A 22,891-nucleotide genomic window follows, 5' to 3' on the forward strand; every position below is an offset into this window, starting at 1 on the left:
CTTTTCATAAATCAGCTTCTGAAACAACTCTGGCATGAAATAGGGAAGGTGAGGGAGCGCACCCAGACAGGGCAACCTGCCCCTCTGCGAGCAAACCCGCTTCCAGAGGGGATGCCCATCCATGCAGAGACCGGCACCGCCACACACGCCTCTTCGCCGCCCGGTAAATCACCCAACCAGGTCACAGCCAGCGTTCCTCCCCACAGCTGCCCAGCATCTACTCCTGGAGATCGTGCTGCATCATTTTCAGGGAGATTTTATTTTCCCCTCAGGTTAAATATTTCATAAAATCACAGAATAACTGACAGCTGAATGTGGAGGTGATGACGCACGAGTTTCAGGGAGAACTTATTTTTCCCCTCAGGTCAAATATTTCATAGGCTCACGGAAGAGTTGGGCACGTTTGCATCAACCCCATCTGCAAACAACTCCCCGGCCCCCGATTAGCACAAGCAATGCTGCGGACGACAGCGGCCGGCCCCTGCCATGTCCGGCCATGAGCCACCCCATGGGTGGGGGACCCCCACCGGCCTCCCCCGCCGCCAGCACGCCCGCGCCCAGAAGCACACATTAACCTCCGGGGAGGACAAAAGGGCAGGACGGCTCTCGCAGCGTGCCGGCGGCGATGCTGCCGGCTCCCCGGTGCTACCGGCAGCGGCGGGCGATGCAACTGCAATGTGCAACGTAGCGTGCTGCTCTCCAGGGCTGGAGTGGCTTTCCAGGACTGAGCTCCGCGGATTGGCCCGGAGCACCCCGCTCTCCTCCCTCCCTGCCCTCCCTCCTTCAGCACCCTCAACCCACGGAGATTGGACAGCCTGGTGCCACATGGCAGAGAGCAACCGGGATAAAAGATGAGCTGGACTGGGGGACTGTAGCATCTGCAGCAAAACAGTGGGGAGAAGTTTGCAGGGAGGTGGCACCAAGCTTCCCCGGCTGCACCGAGCCACTGCAGGGGAGGGCAGACAGACGGACGGGCGCCGGGGCTGTGGCCACTCAGGGACACCCGTGGGGTGAGCGGCAGCTGCAGAGCATCCCGTCCCCTCTGCGCCCAGCCATGTCCCTGGTGGTGAAGGAAAAGAACCACGTGCGGTTGGTCTTCTTGGGTGCTGCTGGCGTGGGCAAGACAGCCCTCATCCGCCGCTTCCTGATGGACACCTTTGAGCCCAAGCACCGGCGCACGGTGGAGGAGCTGCACAGCAAGGAGTACGAGGTGAGCGGGGCCACGGTCAAGGTGGAAATCCTGGACACCAGTGGCAGTTACTCCTTCCCGGCCATGAGGAAACTCTCGATCCAGAACAGCGACGCCTTCGCCCTGGTCTACGCCGTAGATGACGCCGAATCCTTTGAGAGCATCAAGAGCTTGCGGGAGGAGATCCTGGAGGTGAAGGAAGACAAGTTCCCTCCCATCGTGGTGGTGGGCAACAAGGCGGAGAACGGCGGCGGGCGGCAGGTGCCGGCGGAGGATGCTCTGTCACTGGTGGAGCTGGACTGGAACAGCCGCTTCGTGGAGACGTCGGCCAAGGACAACGAGAATGTCCTGGAGGTCTTCAGGGAGCTGCTGCAGCAAGCCAACCTGCCCAGCCGGCTCAGCCCGGCGCTCTGCAAGAGGAGGGAGACGTTGCCCAAGGAGCAGGCGCTGAGGCCTCCCATGAACAAGACCAACAGCTGCTCGGTGTGCTGAGCCGGCCCCCGGGGCCGGGGGAAGGCGCCGGCGGCAGCGGCACCGGCTGGAAACCCAGGTGGGGAGAGGCATCGCCTCGGCCAAAACCAACCCCCCTGCCTCCCACCCCTTTCCCTCCTCTTCCCCACCCAGCCCGCCGGGGCCGGTGAGGGTTGGCGATGACAGGGAGGAGGGACTTGGAAGGGATGCTGGCTGCTGGAAGGGCGCGGGGAAGAGGGCGAGTTCCCAAAAAGGCGGGGGGAGGAGGGCCAGGGAAACCGCCGTCCGGCACCGGCACGTCGCATCCGCGGGCGGGCAGCTCCTCGCGTGCCGGGAGAGGAGGACAAGGGACGGGCCTTCGGCTGCGCTCCCCCGGCTCGCGTTCGGGGCCTGTGTCACCTCGCCCCCAGCACTTGCACGTACAACCTCCTGGCACAGCTACGGTCACGACGGCAGATCCAGTGTCCAAAGTAGTTCTGATTTTGTACCCTGCCGTAGAGCATGAGATAGGGCAGTCGATGCATCTCTTTGGTTATCTCTTTTCTCTTTTTGTTTTGTTTTGGTTTTTGTTTTTTTTTTTTTCTAAAGCACACTCAATAAACATATTATTGCAAAACAGAGCTGGAAAACACCTGAGTTTCTTTCTCCTGTACTTCAAATGCTTCAGTGCCTGATATCAGTGCCTGGACCCCTTATCACTGCGTTTGCTTTCCCTCCTCCTTGCTGCAACCTTATCTGAAGCACCCTGGCACTGGAGGAGCCTCCCCAGCCTCCCCTGGCAGTGTCAGGACATTGGGTGTTATGATCTTCCTGACAATTTAACCACTAAAGTTTTTAGCAAGCATGAGTAACAAAAAATAAAACAGCTCTTCTCACATCCAAGTACCAAAAAGAACAACAGCATTTAAAAGAGAGCTGATCCACTGAAATAAAAGCTGTAAGCACATTAAAAGGAGGTAATAAAAGGAGCGAGAGAAGAGCACAGAAGGGCAGTATTTACTGTGCTTTAGCATGCACTGCACTGATTTACTCTCACCTTACACACCCCATCCTTGCTGTAACAAGCATTTAACCTGCTCAGCAGCCGCACAAACACAATAAATAAAGATATTAAAGCTTGGTGGGTTAAAGAGCCATTCACCCTGGTCCAGACCCAAGGGAGCCGGGCAGTTTGGGGTCTCCAGCTTTCAGAAGCCCAGCCCTACAGCACGGTGTGCCCCTGCCCGGCCCAGGCGGATGCAGGATCGCACCCGGTGGTCCCAGACCTGCCCGAGGTGGGCAGAGGAGGAGGAGAAGGTGTGGGCAGGGAGAGCCCAGCCTCCCTGTGAGCATCCCTGGCTGGGTCACCCTGCTGCCACATCCCCCGTGGGCACCCAGCACAAGGACAGCAGCCTCCGGGCAGGCAAAGCGTCCTCCTGGAGCCCGGAGGGGGGAAGCAGTTGGGGGGGGGGGGCGGGGGGCATTGGGGAGGGGGCTGGCAGGCTCTGCAGGACCCGCTGCTGGCAGGCTGGGTGGGTCGGGATGCCCACACCGCTCTCCGGCTCACAGCCACGTCCCGCGTGGAGCAGCAGAGCCCTTTCCTGAGGAAGATGGGGCTCCTGCCTGGAGGGAACATGACACGGAGGAAGGTCACTCTCGGCAGCTGACCCAAGGCAGCGGGGGGGGGGGCACGGTGGATGCAGCCACGGGTGATGCTGAACCTTGGCCCTACCCATCACCCGGGTCACCCGCCGTGGCCCGAGGGGGACGGGGCTGTCCCGGGCAGCGCTGCCCACACTCAGCCCCTCACTGGGGTGTCGGGCCGTGGTGAGGCACCTCGGCTGGGGCGGAGGGTCCTGCCTTGATGAGCCGACCTTGCGCTAATTAACCAGCCCTGCAGGAATTTCATAACTTGCAGAGAGGGGTTTTTAAAATGTTGTTTTAGAGCAGCAGAACCAGGCTTTTTGGTTTACAGCGTTACAGTGTTATGCTAAAAGCAGAAGAAGACCTCTTTGCAGGGTAAAATTAGGAAGCTGGGACAAGCAAGGCTGCCTGCCAGCCCCCTCCTGTGCAGCCTGCCCTGAGTGTTTCGATGCATGATATGGACTGGAAACAGCTTCTTATGTCTGGGGTGGCCCAGTGGCTTCCCCAGGCTCAGGCTGGCAGAGCCCCCCAAGCCACCGTGGGGAGAGGCTCCCCCCCACCCCACGGCTGGCCTCCCCGGGCAGAGCAATAACCCCCGGGTGCTTCAGGACCCCCACTCCCAGCCAGCCCCGGCCCAAGACCCGCAGGGTACAGCAGCCGCTGGTGCAGAGATGCTGAGGAAGATGCTGGAGCTGCAGAAGATGCAGAAACTGAGACGCTGGAGCTGCAGGGACCCTCTAGACGGGCCCATCTCCCAGTGCCCCTGCAGAACTGGGCTCCAGCAATGAGTGGAGCCACTGGAGGAGCTCACCCAGCACTCTTCAGCCCTTCTGCCTCTCACTTGCAAAATCCCTCTCTGGGGCATTGTGGGTTTAGGTTGGTTTTTTTTTTTTTTGCAACATTTCCATTAAATGCTGTTGCATGGGCCTGCTGAGCCAGGGTTACAAACAGCTGCCTCGCTTGGATGTTGGAGTTAGCAAGCTTTGGCCATGCAGGGATGTGGTGTAGAACCTGGGGTTAGCAAGCATTTGCCATGCAGAGACTCTGGCAGGACAGAAGCCTTTTAGATGTGTTCTCCCCATGGCTCTGTGCAGGATGCAGGGCAAGGGAGAGCAGCCCAGAGCCTCAGCCCCTGCCAACCTGCAAGGCCCCTTTCGCTGCGGTAAGGTTGTAGAATAGCTGTAATAACAAAATGCAAATAAAGGAGTGTGGCAAGAGCCCCCGGTGCCTGTCCTGGAGGAGAGATCTGTGCCAGACACTGAGTTGTCCTGCGAACTGGTGTGAGCCCTGCCCCGGCTCCCGCCTGTGCTGGGCAGAGCAGGGCAAGATGTGAGGTTAAAAATAGGCAGCTCCTATGTCTCATGGCCTGAGATGTGTGTGTGCAGCCTGTGTTCAGCCTCTGTTTATCAGAAAAAAAGCAGCTAAGGGCGCTCCCTGGGATCTGGGTCACACAGGGGTTGTAAAGCCCTACTGTGGGCGAGAGCTGGCTCGGTGCCTACGTGTGTCTCGGTACAATGGGCTGTGGTGAAGAACTAAACACCTGCAGCTCATTTTCTTTCAACAAGTGGCAACAGGTGAAATGGCTTTTCTTTCCCAGAGGGCAGTCACAGCCACCGAACACCGCAGAGCTGCAGCACGGGAAGATGGGTCGGGAGGGTGGCAGGGGAGTGGGTGATAAATGAAGCTGTGCACACAGAGGTTGGCTAGAGCTGTCCCTGCAAACATCCCACAGGCACATGCCTAATGAGAGGAGCAAAATTTACCCTTCCTTCTGCTTCCCCTCCCAGGACGAGAGGGCAGCTGGGGCAGATACTTCATGCCAGGGCTTCAGGGGAAAACCTGGGGAGAGCAGGGTCCACCCAAACATCCACCCGGGTCTCCCCCAGCTCAGCTCTGCCCTGAAGCGCTTGGTTGTCCCCAGCAGAGCTGTGGGGACAGAGGAGTGAGCTGTAACCCCGGGCACTTGCAGCCTGGGCACTCCTCGGGGGGTCAGGGGAACAGCAGCTGAAGGGGGTCTCACCTCCGGAGCACGAAGCCGTCCAGCGTGCAGGAGATCCAGCATGCAGAGGGGAGGGTGCCTGTGACGGCGGCCCGGGGGCAACCAGGGCCTGCCGGGGGCTGAAGGGCTGTCGTCTCTGTCAGATGTGTGTTGGAGGCTGCTGCAACACCTCCGGGCGCAGGATCCGGGGAAAAGCCTCTGTCCCCAGTGGGCCACGCACAGGCAGGACAGCACGACACCGCTGTCCCCGGGATGGCACCCCAGGCAGCAGTGCCCGCTCGCCCGGTCCCGTCGCTGGCACTGGAGAGGTCTCATTGCATTGGTCCTCTCAGTCCATTAGCTGTGGTTTAAGTGTGAGTTGGTTTTTCATAGGTGGGCTGTTATGTTCATGTGCAGAGGGGCCCTGGCACTGGGGAAGGGAGATGTTCTGCTGGGCATGGCAGTGGGAGCAGGACATAGGGGTGACCGTGGGCGAGCCAGTCTCCCTTCCCAGGGCTGCTCTGTAAATCACAACCCTTCAGAAGCAGTGAGCGCTGTGCCAGGACACACACCGCTTCTCAGTGCTGCCCTGGCTGGTGCTGAGATCTCTGGTGATGCTTTTCTACAGAAAATATTGCAGTGAACTTGACATATCCACGTGCAAAACCCGTGGCTGCTCTTTCCATCCCCAAAACACCAGAAAGATCCTGAATGTCTTTCTATCACAACTCCTTTCTTCCCCTTCCCTCTACCTCCTTCCTTCTCCCAGTTGCACCATTTTACTCCAGACTTGCCTCCAGAGCAGATGCCAGCCCTGTCCCCACGCTCGCCCCCGTCACTCCCCAGAGAAGAGCTCCCTGTGATCCCTCCTGTTCTGTTCCACATCATGTAGCACATCCCATCAAACCGCGGCGAGATGCTCCCGCTTAATTTGTGTACACAAACAATCAGGGAGAATGAAGACGCTGCCTGCGAGAGCTGCCCACCAGTGACAGCCGCGCGGGCCCGCGGGGGGGGCTCAGCTGCGAGCCCGCCGTGTGCCTAATTGGTGCTGGCTGCTGCAGTTTGCTCAGGTCTTGATTGATGTAAAGCTGTGGCACAAACACTTAAACCAAGGACACCGAACAAGAAAGCAAAACATTTTAAAATGAAAAGCGGCACTTACTCGTTGAGGATATAATTAGCCGTATTTGTCTTTAGGGCCTTTTGCTAAGCGAGGCTCAGCACCGGGGAAAACAAGCTGATGGGCTAAGTGCTCTGGAAAGAGCAAACCTGCTGCCCTCACATCACATGAGTCCCATTAGGGCTCTCCCAGCCCGTCCTGGCAGTGTCCCTGGGATTCAGCGGGTCCTGGCAGCCTGGCTGGGTTCAGCTGGCCCCGCGCTGGCCACCAGCTGCGAAGGGCTGCGGGAACGTCCGCAGCGTGGCTCTCTGTAAGGGCAGCACCCTCCCGTGGTTTTCAGCCTAATAAATGTATACCCAGGACGTGGGGGGCTGCTTTCCTCCCTCACAACTTGCTCTGTGCACGCGATGAAGCCAGTTCCACGCAGCGCAGACCCTGGCAAACACTCCTTGCTCCATCGCCTTGTGCTCTCCATGTTGTAACAGCCTGCCAGCAACGCTGAAAGCCTCTTTCACCAGCATGTAACGCAAACTTAATCTGAAAAGTTTACTGATCTGCAGTGCTGGGGCCAGCTCAGGGGCCCCCAACAGCAGAAGGACCCGGAGCTGCTCGAGCGGGGCCAGAGGAGGCCACGGAGATGCTGGGGGGGCTGGAGCAGCTCCCCTGGGGGGCCGGGCTGAGAGAGTTGGGGGGTTCAGCCTGGAGAAGAGAAGGCTCCGGGGGGACCTTCGAGCGGCCTCCCAGGGCTTAAAGGGGGGACAGGAGAGGTGGGGAGGGACTCTGGATCAGGGGGTGGGGGGATAGGATGAGGGGTGATGGTTTTGAACTGAAAGAGGGGAGATTTAGATTAGACATAAGGCAGAAATCCTTCCCTGTGTGGGGGGTGAGGTGCTGGCCCAGGGCGCCCAGAGCAGCTGTGGCTGCCCCCTCCCTGGAAGGGTTCCAGGCCAGGTTGGACGGGGCTGGGAGCCCCCTGGGCTGGGGGGAGGGGGCCCTGCCTGGGGCAGGGGGGGGCACTGGGGGGGCTTTAATGCCCCTTCCAACCCAAACCATCCTGTGATTCTATGATTGTGTGAAATCGCTTCCAAGCAAGGAACGTTTTAAACTATACGACTCGGGAGAGCCTCCCCTCCCACGCGAGTGTGACCCACGGCGCGGTGCCCGGGGCACACAGCGAGCTCCTGCTGCAAAGCAGGAGCGTGTCAAAGCCCGGGGGGGCACAGCGGGACCCGGGGGGCACAGCGGGACCCGGGGGGCACAGCGGGACCCGGGGGGCACTGGCTGCTCCCCCGCGGTGCCCGCTCAGAGCAATTCCCTGCCACCATCTCGTGGGCAAAACTGGGAATTACAGCCGAGGACATTTTGTAAAAGGGAAGGGCTTTCTCCCATTTCCTACCGCAGGGAAAGCTGCAACGTTTGATGAGCGATTTATAGGCAGCCCCCCCGCAGTTTTGCCGAGCAAGGGAGGGGGGAAGCAGACAGGACGAGCGTTGTCTCTGACCTCCGGGCTGCCCAAGTAATAAACTTTATTTTGACCTAATGCACAACAAAGGCACAGGAATATGGGCAAGACCAGCTAATAGTTGCTTTGATTGCTACCAAGTGACTGGGAATTGCTCATACAAATGGTTCGGATAAGAGGATGGGCCTGGGTTTTAGGCAGTGTCCAGCTTTTTCTGAGAAGAAATTTCAGTATATGCAACTGTGTATATGACAGAAAAACGTTAGCCTGCAACACTTGGAAAGCACACAGCTGTCAGCATTGGTTTTACTCTGCCTATGAACTCTTTGGGGTGCCTGGTGCTCACCTGCACCCCGATATCTGCCAAGCCACCCTGCAGGACGTGCAGCTCTGATGCAGATTTCTGTCCTGGATAGAACAGATTGCAAGAGCTCAGGGATCTGCCCACTCCAGGGCTTGAAGCATTTGCAAAGAGGATTTACAGTACTTTGTCTTTAATTGACAGCTCAACTGATGGCACAAGCATGTGGAACTTTGCATGATATAAAGGCTTTTCAAAATCAAAAGTCTCCTTTTGGGAGCCTAAAGCAGTCTGTAAAGATCTGAGTTTGTGCCCTGCGTCTTGCCAGTGCTGAGTAATCCAGGCAGCCTTCAGGAAAAACAACATAAGCTCCTGAACGCTCATACCTTAATAAAACGGGGCTGCTTGTCCAAACAGACAAAGGGAGGAAACGTGGGGTTTGTTCTCCTGTCACGGAGTGGAGCCAGGAGCAGGGGAAGGGCAGCTCCTCTGGCGGGCTGGCTCCTGGCGCCGGAGGAGCCGGGCAGAGGCTGCCGGCTCGGGCTGAGGGAGGGCCAGCAGCCTCGCCAAAATAGCGGGGATCTCCACTCTACACAGTGTCTTCCCAGCTTTTCATTACAGCTCTGCTCATCCCCGTTAAGGCTCTGGCCCTTAATCACAGGGCAGCAAAATTCCGTGTTGCCTGTGCTGCTAGAAGTCCCGATGTCCCTTGTGTTACGACCTTGTAACCGGTGGGCAGAAGCTGAGATGCTGGTAAGTGATTTCCTTGTTTTGCAGACCATGGACTGCTGGCCTCTGCCGTGATCCACAGTAAAAGACGATAAATCCTCTAACTTTGTATTTCCTCTCTCAGGTGCCGTACAGGACAGAAGTCGGACACACAACTGATGCCTCTCTGGTCCTACCACTGACTATGAAAACAGCAAAGCGTTTTTACAAACACACCAATCACTTGCTATGCCAGGTGGAACGCTGCAATTTAAATGCCCTGTATTGACAAGAACACTAAGAATAACCCCTTTGGAAAATGTGATATTTGGCCTCCTAGCCTTGTGGAAGGTTCAAGCAGAAAAGGAGACTTCTTCAACCATTTCCCTCTAGGCTCACTTCAGAAAAGTTTCCCTTTCTTCTCTGCTAGAGATGGTGCCCATAGTGGTAGGTCTCCAGCGTTAGAATACCTGGATTCTATAAAACAGATAAAATCAGTGTTTAAACTATAAGGCAATAAAGATCACTATCTTACTTTGAGGTGTCTGTACTAGAAGAAGCCACAACCTCCCACCTACATACCGGATCCCATTATTTTTGGATACTTCCCTTCGCTCTTCCTCCTGCCCCCCATCTAAGGGGAAAAGCAAAACTTATTTACTTACACTGTATCTTAAATTTTGTATTATGAGGGTTTAGGGCTTCGTGCTTAATCGCCACTAAATGATGAACAAATCTTGGTTTGCTGCAGACAAATTATTAAGCTTTATGGTGCATCAATCCCAGTTTTAGTCCCTAATGGTCTGTGCTTGAAGGCAACACCAAGGGGTGTCCGAGGCCCCGTGCTGGGCTGGAGTCACTGGTTTGGTTGGTTTGTCCCGAGTGCTCAACTTCCCGTCTTGCAGCTGTGTTTCAGAAAAGCTCTGGGAAAAGGTACCTTCTGAAGATGCTGAAGCACCCTGGGGAAATGATTTTGAAACTGCTTCCAACTACAGTCCCATCCAAGTTAACGTGTGACCCATAGTTCACAAACTAACAGGCAGCAAAATCTTAAAAAGCAGTTCAGGGAAACAGCACCAAAACATGTAGTAACCATGCTGACGAGCAAGAAATAAAGGATATGAGACTAATAGAGTAAGTTGGACGTAGCTTTAGAACCACCTTACTACATGTTTACATATTGATGCTATAAAGGAAACAATCACTGAGCCAGAGCTATCAGGGAAAACCTATTTGTTGGGGTTTTTATTGTTTGTTTTAGTTTTGGTTTAATTTGAGGAATTTCTAGCTATTTCAGAAACGAAACTCACCTACAAAGCAACTAGACCCTTGTACCTCCCTTCCAGCCCTGCCCCTGGGCGCTCTGCCCTCGCCAGCTTGCCTTTTCACCAGCTCCATCCTACCTTTGATGCTGCCCACTTTGACCTGTTGGGAAAGTGCAACTCTCCCCCTCCTGGTAGGTTTTTGGAAATTATTCAGCAATAAAAGCATCGCAAGGTAATCTGAGCTATTTGCCAGTTATCACTCTCTCCCTACAAGCTGTTCCTTCCGAATGCACGATCATCCCAGGAAAGAGAAGTGAGGGCTGCTTAGCCAGGGGGACTAAAGTCTGTCCTCTCTGATGTATTTCAGATATTTTATGCTTGTTCTGAATCTCCCACTGAGCACGGGGATTATATTTCTAGGTAGGCAATTTATCTACTTCACACTGGTAGAAGTTGCAATTTTTTACCTGCAGAACAATCATCTCCTCTGCCTTTATCAAGTATTCTGCCATCTGTAGGGAGAGAAGAGAGGGGAAGGAGACAGACAAGTGCCAAAGAAAAGGCAAAAAAAGTGGGTCCCACTTGAAATCAGATAAAATAATGAAAAATCTGTTTTTTTTTTTTTCCTTGCTTCTGTAGGGTACAGACAGTAAAACATAATTGTAAACTGTGAATACTGTAGCAGAAACAAGGAGACCTACTGCTAAAATGGAAAGAGGATCTGCTCCTTTCCAATACCATCAGTATCACAGGTCTTTAGTCTGCTTGAATACATTTTTAAGTATAAATTAAGAGTAAATTAAGATAAATTAAGAAGTGGGCAAAGGATCCAGGAGATAAAACTACAGAGAAATGATAGAGGAATCTGCCACAGTTCTGAATATTATCAAGTCTACTCCTCTGAACAAACATTTAAAACAATAAATTGTTTCATTGACTCGGGACAGATATAAGCAGCTAGCAGATGGGGGGGGAATTTCTCATCAAGAGCCAGCAGCCTCACAACTAGCTCAAGGCAAGCCACCTTTACTACTAATAGTATTTATTGAAAGCAAAGCAGTCTTCCAGCTTATTGTGTTTTATAACATTTTAATAACCCTGAAATCATGACTGCACTGGGACCACGTTTTCATCAGAGAAAATTTACAAGCAACTCGTTTCCAATGCATCTGACAGTAAAAAACAAACACCGGGGGCACACACAGGACAAAGTGTCATATTCATTTCTAATGAAACATTTTCATTAGAGAGAAGAAAACGGTGGGAGCGCGAGGGATTTAAAATGGTCAACTTGACTGTCTTTGCACAGGCTGGATTGGCCGTTAGAGGATGGAGTCTGGCAACTTGCAGCAAGCAATAGTTAACCTGAGAGATTGGGTGTATCCGCTGGAGGAAGACACCTAGACCCCACTAGAACATGGGCACGTTAGTAGTCCGTCCTCCCTCAGGAAAGCTACAATGTGGATGGGTGTTGGAGGTGTCTCTCCCAAATTCCAAGAGCACACGTGTATTACTGGAAGAGACCCCTTGGGGACGAGGGGGAATGTGAGAGGACAGAAGTTGGGCTGCTCCCATAGACGTTAAGGTTTCACGGGTACGTTACCGCCTTCGAAGCAACGCAAGGACCTGGGTGAAACAGTCCAAGAGACCTGCAGGGAGCTAAAATCGTCCTGTGCGGTCCGTGGACGGGCCCATGGTCTCCTTCGAATTCCCGCTAAAGATAACATCGCGAATCACAGACATTTCCAGACATTTACGGAGCTGTCGATTACCTTGGGGGTTTCGCGGGGAACGCCAGGCATCCGTAGTTTACATACAGAGTTCGTTTGAGCTCAATAATCCGCTTTTTCAGAACTCCCCTTCCCTGAAACTGGCTGTGCAGGACTTGAGCAGAGATTGTACATTCAGCATCAATACAGTGTCATTTGTACAATGCGTGAACTCGAACAGACATTAGCAGCAGTTCATATACAACGTTAGGAGATGATCCTACAGGTCACCATGGCAATCTTTGATCTGGTATCACAGGTTGCTCCACACTATAGCTGCCCATAACCCGAATCCTAAAGGGTTTTCCATTCCATTTCCAGACTCTTCCAACTCCAATAACTCTTAACATATACAGATATCCATATACATTTTTTAATTAAAATGCTCCTTCACATACACAATCATATATTGAATTATCAAGAACAATAATATATTTCTGGAGCAGAATAGCAAAACGATCTGCTCTGCCAGTGCCACCCACAAACTAGACAAGTAACTAAGAAGAAGTTTGACAGTTTCAGACCACTTAGGAAAGAGAAATTCTCTTGGCCTAAAGACAGGGGAGCCATGCAGTGAAAGTGCTATGGAGGATACAGTAAATGCAATATACAGAAAAACACAAATTGTTAAAAATGTTTTCTTGTAAAGATTCTGGAGCCATAAGGAAAATCCTTATCATCAGGAGCTGTCTTTACAATTTTAGAAATATTGGATAGCATTAAAGCAGAAGAGTATGACACTGAAAATAAAAAGAGCTATGCAAACACTAAAATATTGATATTGGCCAAAAGCTGCATTTCCTTTAATGTACCAGGGTGGATACTAAATTTTAAGAGTGCATCCGATTTACAAAAAGCCATCTCTGCCAACGTTATGGAAGACAAAAGCTCTTGTAAGCTAAGACATCTGACTCCATAATGGACTTTGATGTCTAGGCAAACAAAACCCAGGGACACTGAAATGGAAAGCCCTCTTTGCTAAGGAAAAAGCCCAAATAAAATACAACCCCCTCAAAAAAACAAGGAAGGAAAAGAAAGGAGAAGGCAACTCTCTTCTAAGAGTTTCATTACAAACATATGGGAGAGGAGAAGAAAAAAAAAAAAAAAAAAAAGAGATGGGAGGGGAAGCAGTTCACAGTAAAAAAACAGCTGTGGCAACAGCTGGGCAACTCTGGGGCAGGATCAGTAAAAAAAGTCAGCAGAACAGGCCTCAGACTGGATATTTTAGCTATTTAAATAACAGAAGTTATCCTCAAATCTGGCTTTGCAATTTTAACTCTACTGCAAACTCTCAAGAGATGTTTGGGTCCCGTCCCCCCCCCCGCCCCATGGGTCTTTCTTATTAAAACACAGACTTGATGGCAGAGTAGCCGATAATCCGAGGGACAGCAAAGCGCTACACGTGCAGCGCAGCTGGAGACGGTCAGGGCTGTGAACTGCTTTCTTACGAATCCAGTTCTTCACGTTAAGTTTTAGTCCTTCTCAAAACGAATTAGTGGAACGAGTTCTGCTGCACAAACTCGTAAGCACTGGAGAGCTGGGGCCAGACCTGCTGTGAATCTTGCTCTGGGCACGGGGCCCCCCGGGCCACCGAGAGGTGAAGCCCTGGCTCGGCGGAGCCGGGGGGGAGCGGCAGCTTTGGACAAGGGAGATGGAGCAAGGTTGGGTCCCTCCATGAACCTTCTGTGATTCGCCTCCTCTGCCTAATGTTAGCCACTGGAAACACCTTCCTTCATTTCAAAACCTGAAAGGCCAAACATGAAAATACTTCGGTGTTTCTACCCCTATTTTATTTACAGGCTGTTTGCCCATCTCATAAAATTTAGTGGAACTGGCAATTTCGAGCTAGAGCCATCCAGGTCCAGAAAATGGGATGCCAGAGAGAAGCCTTCAGCCTCGCGCTATTCCAAGTGTTAACAATTCATCTACTGTATTGCTAAAGGCATGAATAAATGAGAAAAACAGAATTCTAACAAAAAATGATTACTGCTTTTTATGCATCACTCTCTTGGATGCAGTATGCAAAGCGTTCATGGTACAAGCTCATGAGAATGCCAGCGCCAACAAGCACAGTAAAGGGTGTGACTACACCTACAGGAGCGATTTGCCTGGCTGTACACTTAATTCTCATTAATATTGAAAGAGTTAAACTTCTTCCATGAAATACCTTAACAGATTTAACAATATATATATATATATTTTTTTTTAGTATCCCCTGCATAAAAGAAAAATACACATTATTTGAACAGCCAAGAAAAAACTGCAATTTATTAAGTTTCAAAGAATCTTCGTACTCTTGAAAGCAACTTTCGGTGCATGTTCTTTAACAATCACATTCTATGAGGAGAATAAACATTAAAAGCCACAATTGTTTGTTTGTTTGTTTTTTGTTGTTTTTTTTTTTTTTTTAATCTCAGAGTTACAGACATCTTTAATCCAAAAGGAAAGGCCAAAAAAAAAAAAAAAAAACAAAAAACCCCCAAAACAAAAACCCACCCATCCCAACCCCTAAACAGAAATTTTCATTCCCAATTTTAAAATACCAGTTTTTCTACAACTCAATGCTAAACTTCAGCATGGAAAATTGTATGTAAACACGCACATACACACATACATATTTTATATAAGTGTCTGTGTGTATATATATATAAAATATATATGTAGGAGGCGTGTAATGGCAATGAGATGCAATTACTCTGAGGAAAGGTTATTCAGCTAAATACACTACTAAAACTTGAGAAAAAAAAAAAACAAGTCTTGAACCCAGTTTGTGCATAGTTCATGATCCGCTATAAAACCAGCTTTTGTTAATTTGCAATCTTGCAGGACCCTTTAAATCTGATAAAACCATTAAAAAGCTAATCTTCAAAAAAAAAAAAAAAGTAATGCACAAGTTTCCTGATCCAAGCAGGCAGGGAGCACAATGTTCATATAATTTTTAAAACATACTTGAAGTGTATGTTATTCCATTGTCTTTCTTCCTTTCAAAACAATCAAAAACATTGATCTTTTTTTAAACATAAAGCGATTTTTTAATATATAAAGCACTCTTCAAACATCTATTTCTTTTGAGTCCATTATTTGGTAAATATGTAACTGCTACACATTAGATTAGGTATTTTCTTCTTTCTTACTGTCTTTTTTTTATTTTATTTTGTTTTTTAATAATATCTTCAGTGCTAGGAGTTGGGTTTTAAAAATACATGAAATGGTGTGGAGTTGCTCCTCGGGAAACCCGGCTTTCCTGAGACATCTTCCACCATGTGCAAGATAGTGATCACAAAGTTTTCGCCACTTTGACGAAGAGGAGGAAAACAACAACAAAAATAGTACACAGCAATGGCCAAAGAAAAGAATAATACAACACTGTTCAATCCCAGAGCTCTGAAGTAGCATATCTTCATTCTGAAAATAGTTTTCTTTATGATGGAAGTCTTTTTTTTTTTCTTTTTTTTTTTTTTTTTAATTCCTTTTTTATTTTAAAGTCTGAATGAGAAAAAAAGGTCTGTAAACAGGTGGGAGCCAAAACTCCTGGCTCCTCCAAAAGCAGTCAAAACCTATGTCCAAGTGCTTGTTTCTGTTCCTGCTTGCAAGGGAACTATCAACTCTTTACAATTATCTATGGCCACAGTTCAACAAGAGTATTTTTTTTAAACTTTATATTCCGAATGGAAAAATGGTGCAATACTCCGGTAATAATTTTCTTGCATTAGTCCACAATAAAAAGCTGCTAAAGGTAGATATACATATTATTCTCCAGAGATACACACTGTAATTTTTAAAATGCGATAAGAGTCCTTGAGTAAACATTTACACGTGAATTGTCGCCGGCCCCTTCTATCAGTTTCTTTTTTTTTTTTTTTCTTTTTTTTTTTTTCTTTTTTTTGTCTTTTTACCATTATAGGATTAGCTACAAGAAGGGCTGCGGACACTCAGTGCAAAGTTAGAAGCTAATAACAATTAAACATTTGACCAATGAGCAAATAAAAAGCATATACTGAATAAAAGGAAAAAATTCACACTTCTAGTTAAACCACATGTGGGCGCGCACACATACACACACACACACACACACAAGCACACTCACATACATACATCTGTTCCAACAAAAACATATAGTCTGAACTTTAAAAAAAAATTCTTAGAGCCTGTTTTTTGTGTACGGATGCTGACCTGGAAGTGTAATAATTAGACTTAGAAAGTGTTCACATTTTGTTATTGGCCTGCTGGATTCAAGTATTTGCATGTTGATATGTTTTTTTTTTTTGTTGTGGTTTTTTTTTTGTGTGTTTTTTTTTTTGTGTTTTTTTTTTGTTTACTTTTTATATTTTTGGGATTAAAAAAATGACATGAAAAAGTAATGAAACAAGGGTAATGTGCATAGGCAGATCCATGGGAGTAGTGGACACAGAGATACCCCAACCCTGCCCTCCCTCCCCCCCGCTCAACCTGTACAGTCAATAGTTACCATTCAGATTCATTACTTTTCTGTACCAATGGTAAATATCACACTTCACCCTTTCTGATTATTGGGTCCGCCTCTGGTAATGTGCATAATAGTCACAGGCTCATTTTAAATAGGCTTTCATTTCCCCTTCCCCCCCCAGTTGATAAAATAACCCTTTCCAGCCCAAATTCTGAAAAGTGCCCTTCATGATAGACCTATTCTAAGCAGCTTTTATACTTTGTTTTGAAAATCACCATACAAACATAAAAAGACAACATAAAACAAAAAGCCGTGAAAAAAATAAAACCTGTCATTAGCATGTGACACTGACCAAAAGTAGCCCATACTGTTTCATGAACAGTTCACAAGGACTTCTGCAGTTTCATATTCGATATTGGACAGAGGTACTAAAAAGGGCTGCCAGTCTGATCTGTTAAAGCTGGATTCTTCATCAAGCCCGGGACTGGAAAGGGTTACAATTTTTATTTTTCCTTTAGTGCTGATGATTGTTATTTCCATTTTGTTTCTCTTGTTTCCTAGATGGACTCCCCACTGAGAAGATCACCCGGAAGAAGAGTATTCAAAGGTGTCGGGCTTCCGATAACTCTGCCGTCGTCGGTGCTCGGGGGTCCCCAAAGGCTGCTGGAGTACTGCGGCACCCCCCCCCACAGCAGGTCGCTGCTCCCCTTGCCCCCCAGGCAGGGAGTGTTCCAGTGCCCGGCGTCGCTGCGCACCAAGCCGTGAGAGCTGCTCGAGGAGCCCAGGCGGGTCTGGTTGGTTCCAGTGTTGGACTGCCAGCTGGAGGTGGGCGGCAGGGGCTGGCCTTGTGCTAAGAAACGGTTGACTTCTTCTTCACCAGCAAACTCGGCCAGGATGGTAGTGTTTCCGAGGACACACCTGAGGGCAGAAACAAAAGGTGCAGCGACATGAAACAAGGGGTGTGAAGAGCACGTTTGGAAATATCCCAGGTGGATATAAATCCACGTTCCCCCAAGCTGAATTTGAGGTGAAGAGTTATGCCGCATCTGCTCATCCTTAGCAATCCCAGTCTCTTAAGCAAAGACTTCACATGAAGTTCAACAAGGCCAAGGGCAAGGTCCTGCCCGTGGGTCGGGGAAATCCCCAGCACAAATCCAGGCTGGGCCCTCGAGGAGTGGCTGGAGAGCAGCCCCGAGGAGAGGGCCTGGGGGGTATTAAGGGATGGAAAACTGCCCGTGAGGCAGCCCCGTGCGCTCGCAGCCCAGAACCCCCCCGTGCCCTGGGCTGCAGCCAGAGCAGGGGGGGCAGCAGGGCCAGGGAGGGGATTCTCCCCCTCTGCTCCGCTCTGGGGAGACCCCCCTGCAGTGCTGGGGCCAGCTCGGGGGCCCCCAACAGCAGAAGGACCCGGAGCTGCTCGAGCGGGGCCAGAGGAGGCCACGAAGATGCTGGGGGGGCTGGAGCAGCTCCCCTGGGGGGCTGGGCTGAGAGAGTTGGGGGGGTTCAGCCTGGAGAAGAGAAGGCTCCGGGGAGCCCTTCGAGCGGCCTCCCAGGGCTTAAAGGGGGGACAGGAAAGGTGGGGAGGGACTCTGGGTCAGGGGGTGTGGGGGTAGGACGAGGGGGAACGGTTTTAAACTGCCAGAGGGTCAGTTTAGATGAGATCTAAGGAAGAAATTTATGGTGTGGGGGGCGAGGCGCTGGCCCAGGGTGCCCAGAGCAGCTGTGGCTGCCCCCTCCCTGGAAGGGTTCAAGGCCAGGTTGGACGGGACTGGGAGCACCCTGGGCTGGGGGGAGGGGGCCCTGCCCGGGGCAGGGGGGGGCACTGGGGGGGCTTTAAGGTCCCTTCCAACCCGAACCATCCTGAGAGTCTGTGATTCTCTGTCCTATTTTCTATCTTCCTTTCTACATCCGTAAGTAAACCCACAAAGCCGTATGTGTGGAGACCACCTCATTTAACTAACATGCATCATGGGAGGCTGTACTCTATTCAGGCATAAAGACAGAAGCATACCAGCATTATCAATAACAAATAACATTAATGACAAATTTATTATAATGCATTTTCAGAAACTAATGTCTTCACATTAATTTTTCATCAACGATTATATTCTAGTATTTAAATCCTGCAACAGATTCAATCATTCACTGTGTATTTTAAACTTAATTAACCAGGAAAAGAAGTCTCTCTGGGTTGGTTGTTTCGTTTTGTTTTTGTCTTTTGTTTGTTTTGGTTTGGTTGGGGTTTTTTGTTGTTGTTTTTGTATATCTTCTAAATATATGAACAGAATAAAATTCAGACACCTTGCACCTCAGGATGTCTACAGCCATTACACTCAATGGTAGCATTTAGTTGCAGCAAAGGCTGAAATGCTGTTTCTAAGTCTGTGCTCAAGCACCTGATAACACTGCCTCCTTTCACCACTTTTGTATAAATACTGTCTCTCTTACTATTTCTGAGCACTGGGCAGTGGCACCTGTAGTAATTACGACACTTTGCTTTACTAAAAAAGTAAGATACAAAATATAGATTCAACAATGCATCATATAATGTAGCAAAGCAAGCTCTGGACCATGAGGTGTGTAATTCCTCTTCCTTTTTAAAATATTCTCAGAAGACTTAGGAGACTCAGAAAGATTAGAGAATCCTTTTTTTCTCATGTAACTAATAAGTATGCTTTCATACCTTTTAAAGGTCTTATCCCATCACAATGTTTAACATTAACCCTTCAATGTACAGTTCAACTCTTTTGTGTCTAATGCTTATTCCTGCTTTTATTTAAAAATACACTTGAAATCCACTGGCTGTGTTGGGAACACATTTCCAACATCTGTACTGTGAAAATTGATTTGTACTTCAATGCAATTCAGCACTCATCCTGCAAAGTTGAAGGTTTTGTCTTTCTTCCTCCCCCACCCTGTTTCCTGAAACCTCACTTTTTAAATAGTATGTTTAAAGTTAACTTCCTTCATATGTGTTTGACAAGAATAACTCCATGACTAATGCAATGGATGCAGACTTCTTCCATGAACCTAGCTTTTTTTTTTTTTCTTCTAGAATTTATTTTGCAACCTAAGATCTTCTAAAGAAGAATGGAAGATAAATCTACCTGGCACTGTGTGCCTAAACCTCCAGGTTCTCTGCACTAGTTCAGTCTCACCACTGCAGGGCACGTAACTCTGAACATCCACATTAACAACTACGCTTTCGTTGGAGCACAGACGTGTTTGTAATGGCGATGCCCCCTCGCCTGACCGCAGCCTCTGGTTTGGAAGCCATCAATCAACAAGCTGGGTTTGTGAAATGCTCCTTGCTGAAAAGCACAACTTAAGAATTTCTACCATTACTAAATATTTAAGTGGAGAGATCCAAACGCAGTCTTTGAAAACTATGCATTCTCCATAAAATTTTTAATTAATTTTCAAAAAGTATTAATCATTGCTGCTCCTGATTTATGTATCAAAAAACCCACACACAACCAGAGATGGACACTGTGTGCAAGCCCTTCTCCTATCACATCAGATGGGATCTGAGACTGTTGGCTCTGCCATGTATTTTGCAGCGATCAACTCCATGTAAACATTTATCTGTGAAACAGATAGCGGCTGTCTCTTGGAACTCTAACACTGTCCTGTTGGCTTCCACAAATCCCATTGTGTTTTACCACTGTCACCCTGCCAGCAAACCAAACACATATATAGCTCAACCCTTTTCATTCAGAAAGGTCTGTCCTGTCCTTGCCAGCAGCTTAACTATAGTTATGCCACAACCTATTAAAAAACAATTTAAACAGAGGCCTTTAAGATCACTGATAATGTAAAGATATTGCCATGTATGTATTTAAAATAAGCACTTATCTTTAAACTCACATATTAATTATGCCTTTGGCATTATTTCTTTTACCCGATGCCCACACCTAAACTGATGTAACTAAGGTAGGTCAATTTTTCATCTCCAATTGTTCTGAATGCTGCTTCAGAATATTTAATTAAGGAATGGTCAACAGTTAAAAAAGCAACATGGTCATTAATATAATTATTATTACTACACTTTCTGTTAATCAGGTTCATAATGGGAAAGTAGTTGCAACTTTACATACAGAGTAACCACTGCTCCTAAATTTCTAACTGTAGGGAGGGTAATCAGGCCAGTAGTACAGCTAGTTCCAAACACTGTTTCTGCTGTGATCAGTATTTTTCATTATACTCATGCTATAACCTGTTGATAAAGAAAATTGGTTTCCAGCTCTAAGCACCTGAGTATTCTTTTGGAACATCGGTCTCTATATTCTTAATTCTCCCTGTTGTCACTCATTTTATCACTCAAATTCTCCAGCTCTTGCATAGTACGTCATTAGTCCCATGGATTTTAAGACAACTAATAAGCACATTTTGTTGTTATACATTTCTTCAATTTCTTTCATAACTCCTTTAAAAAAGGTGACCACCACAAACATGGTAATTATTCATCATCGGTTTGTCCTTTCTGTTGCTCTCTAAAGCTAAAACCTTGTCTCATGCTCTGAGTTTCCTTTGGCATTCTCATCACATCTCAAATTCCTCACAGACTCAGAGGTGACAAATCCTTTCTGAGCACATTGGCAATGGCGAATATTTATTATCAAGTTTTGTAATGACCCCTTACACAGTAATATATGAGTACCTAGCCTGCAATTATATTTTCTCTCTCATTAGGTAATTTCAAAAATCAGATTAAACCAACTAGTGATCAGTTCCGAGTCCTAGCAAATAAATGCCTAAGAAAATAGCTTCTGAGATAAAACTGGCTTCATAATAAAGGAAAGAGACAGAAGACACGTACATATGCAGAGATTTTTGGGCCTTGGCTGCTTCTTCCTTTGAACTGTATCGGACCACAGCATTCCCTTGTGTCAGGTTCAAGTGGAATGTTATTAGAGGGCCGTGTTGCAAACACAGTGTCCGCAGTGTGGAACCATCGATCTGGTAAGAGGGAAGGCGGGGAAAAGGTTATTTTTGTGATTTTATTTTAAACATTTGTTAACTAAACAAGTTTTAAAAGCTAAAGAATAAGTACAGGTGAAAGAAAAAAAAAGTTTTTCTTCCATAAGAAGAATTTTATTACAAACTTATCCCTGTGTTCATTGAGTGAGACATCCTGTCTTTTTAAGACTTCCCCTACAGTCCAGTGCACAAAATTTTGCAATTTAGGTGATAGAAATTATGTTCATCATTAGTCCACAGAAGTCTGAAAGTCAAAGGAAAAATACATTGTTCATAAATATAACTAAATTTTCCCCAAGATTAATTTGGATGTCTACATTCAAGGCTTTGTGGCTTATGTTCTTCCTTGTGAATGACACTAGTGGAGGACTAGAGGATTTGACAGACTTAGAAGAACAACAACAAAAAAAAAACAACATAGGAAAAGCAGATTTTACATCTCTGTATCTGCTTTAAATCATCATTCACCTCCATACTTACACAAACATAAATGGTGCACACTGAATGACTCATTACAGTCTTAAAAGTTCATACTTGATTTGACAGCACTTTGAAAACTTAAAAAATGCCCTGTAGAAGACAGACACTTGTAATAAATGCAGAATAATTATTCTCCCTTCAAACGAACCAATTGACCAAGGCTGATAAATGTTCTTATCTCTTAAATGTGACGTCTCTTTTCATAACTAGTTATGTACAATTCTATTTACCTGGGGTGTGAGGTTTCGAAGAACCAGCCAGCTGCTTGTTCTCCCTGAGCTGTCAGTACTCCATGCAGAACCTACAATACAAATTCCACAACAAAATATTTTATCGTGGTGTGGAGAGCATATTACAAGAAGAAAACTTATCTGGATTCACAATATACTAGCAAGCATTACTGCTACTGAAAACAAATCCTACAGCAGTTTCTTCACATCTTGATTTATTGTCTTCTTTGGAATGAAAGGCTGCTGAATGAAAACCTGCTTTTGTTACATTTAAAAGATCTGTGGCATTTTTCACGTTCCCACAATAACCATTAGAAAACTAGCGGATGCAGGTATGACACTGCAACAAACTGTATCTTCAGGTTACATTAGAATTAATCTAGAAGACACATTTTAAAAGCAATTCAGATGTCCAAGCTCAGATTGCTGCTTGCTATTAAAGATTTTTATAGCACTGCAGCATTCTGCTATCTTGCCAATGATAGATTAATGTATATGACTTATTCAAAACATATTTCTGCACTGACAATGTTCTGATTAAAGATACAAGGACATAACCAACAAAACCTGCTTTTCCAACTTCAGCTTGGTGTTTTACAATGAGAAACTGCACGGGCTTGGTATTTATGAGTGGCATTTGAGAAACCGCAGTACTTCTGTAGTCACATGCATGACCACACTCAGGCTCCAGAGGGAATCCTGGCATCAGCATTATCTGCCCACCAGGTGGGGTTTTGGTGAAGAAAACAGATACAAAATAAATGCCAAGATGAGGAAAAAACACTTAAATCACTTCATTACCAACTCAGTGGAAGAAGATTAATAAAATAGTCAGCTTTATAAAATAGGTGTAATACTTTTGCAGCTGACAGTACCTCACAAACAAACA

General features: G+C 47.6%; 2 protein-coding genes across 11 annotated transcripts in view; one reads left to right on the forward strand and one right to left on the reverse strand.

Annotated features, from left to right (window-relative positions):
• The first annotated feature begins 773 nt into the window (after positions 1–773).
• LOC116964023 (GTP-binding protein Rhes-like) lies at positions 774–2,292 on the forward strand. Its single transcript, XM_033002199.2, has one exon. The coding sequence runs from the start codon at positions 1,055–1,057 to the stop codon at positions 1,679–1,681; it is 627 nt and encodes a 208-aa protein (XP_032858090.1). The 5' UTR covers positions 774–1,054; the 3' UTR covers positions 1,682–2,292.
• A 13,044-nt stretch (positions 2,293–15,336) lies between these two features.
• The window catches only part of TNRC6C (trinucleotide repeat containing adaptor 6C), a 92,844-nt gene continuing 85,289 nt past the window's right edge, over positions 15,337–22,891 (reverse strand). For all 10 annotated transcript variants that reach the window (XM_033002512.2, XM_033002501.2, XM_033002509.2 and 7 more), the window contains 3 exons: positions 22,003–22,073; positions 21,132–21,271; positions 15,337–17,233 (listed from right to left, as the gene is read on the reverse strand). In XM_033002512.2, coding sequence (XP_032858403.1) covers positions 16,873–17,233; positions 21,132–21,271; positions 22,003–22,073 — 572 coding nt within the window. In that variant the 3' untranslated portion in view covers positions 15,337–16,872. The remainder of the gene's footprint in view (positions 17,234–21,131; positions 21,272–22,002; positions 22,074–22,891) is intronic.

The sequence above is a fragment of the Tyto alba genome, unplaced genomic scaffold (assembly GCF_018691265.1).
Source record: "Tyto alba isolate M040663 unplaced genomic scaffold, T.alba_DEE_v4.0 Super-Scaffold_39, whole genome shotgun sequence".
Taxonomy (NCBI): domain Eukaryota; kingdom Metazoa; phylum Chordata; class Aves; order Strigiformes; family Tytonidae; genus Tyto; species Tyto alba.

What these genes read in the sequence shown, in the direction of transcription:
- LOC116964023 (XM_033002199.2), top strand. Translation starts at nt 1,055, where the DNA reads ATGTCCCTGGTGGTGAAGGAAAAGAACCACGTGCGGTTGGTCTTCTTG.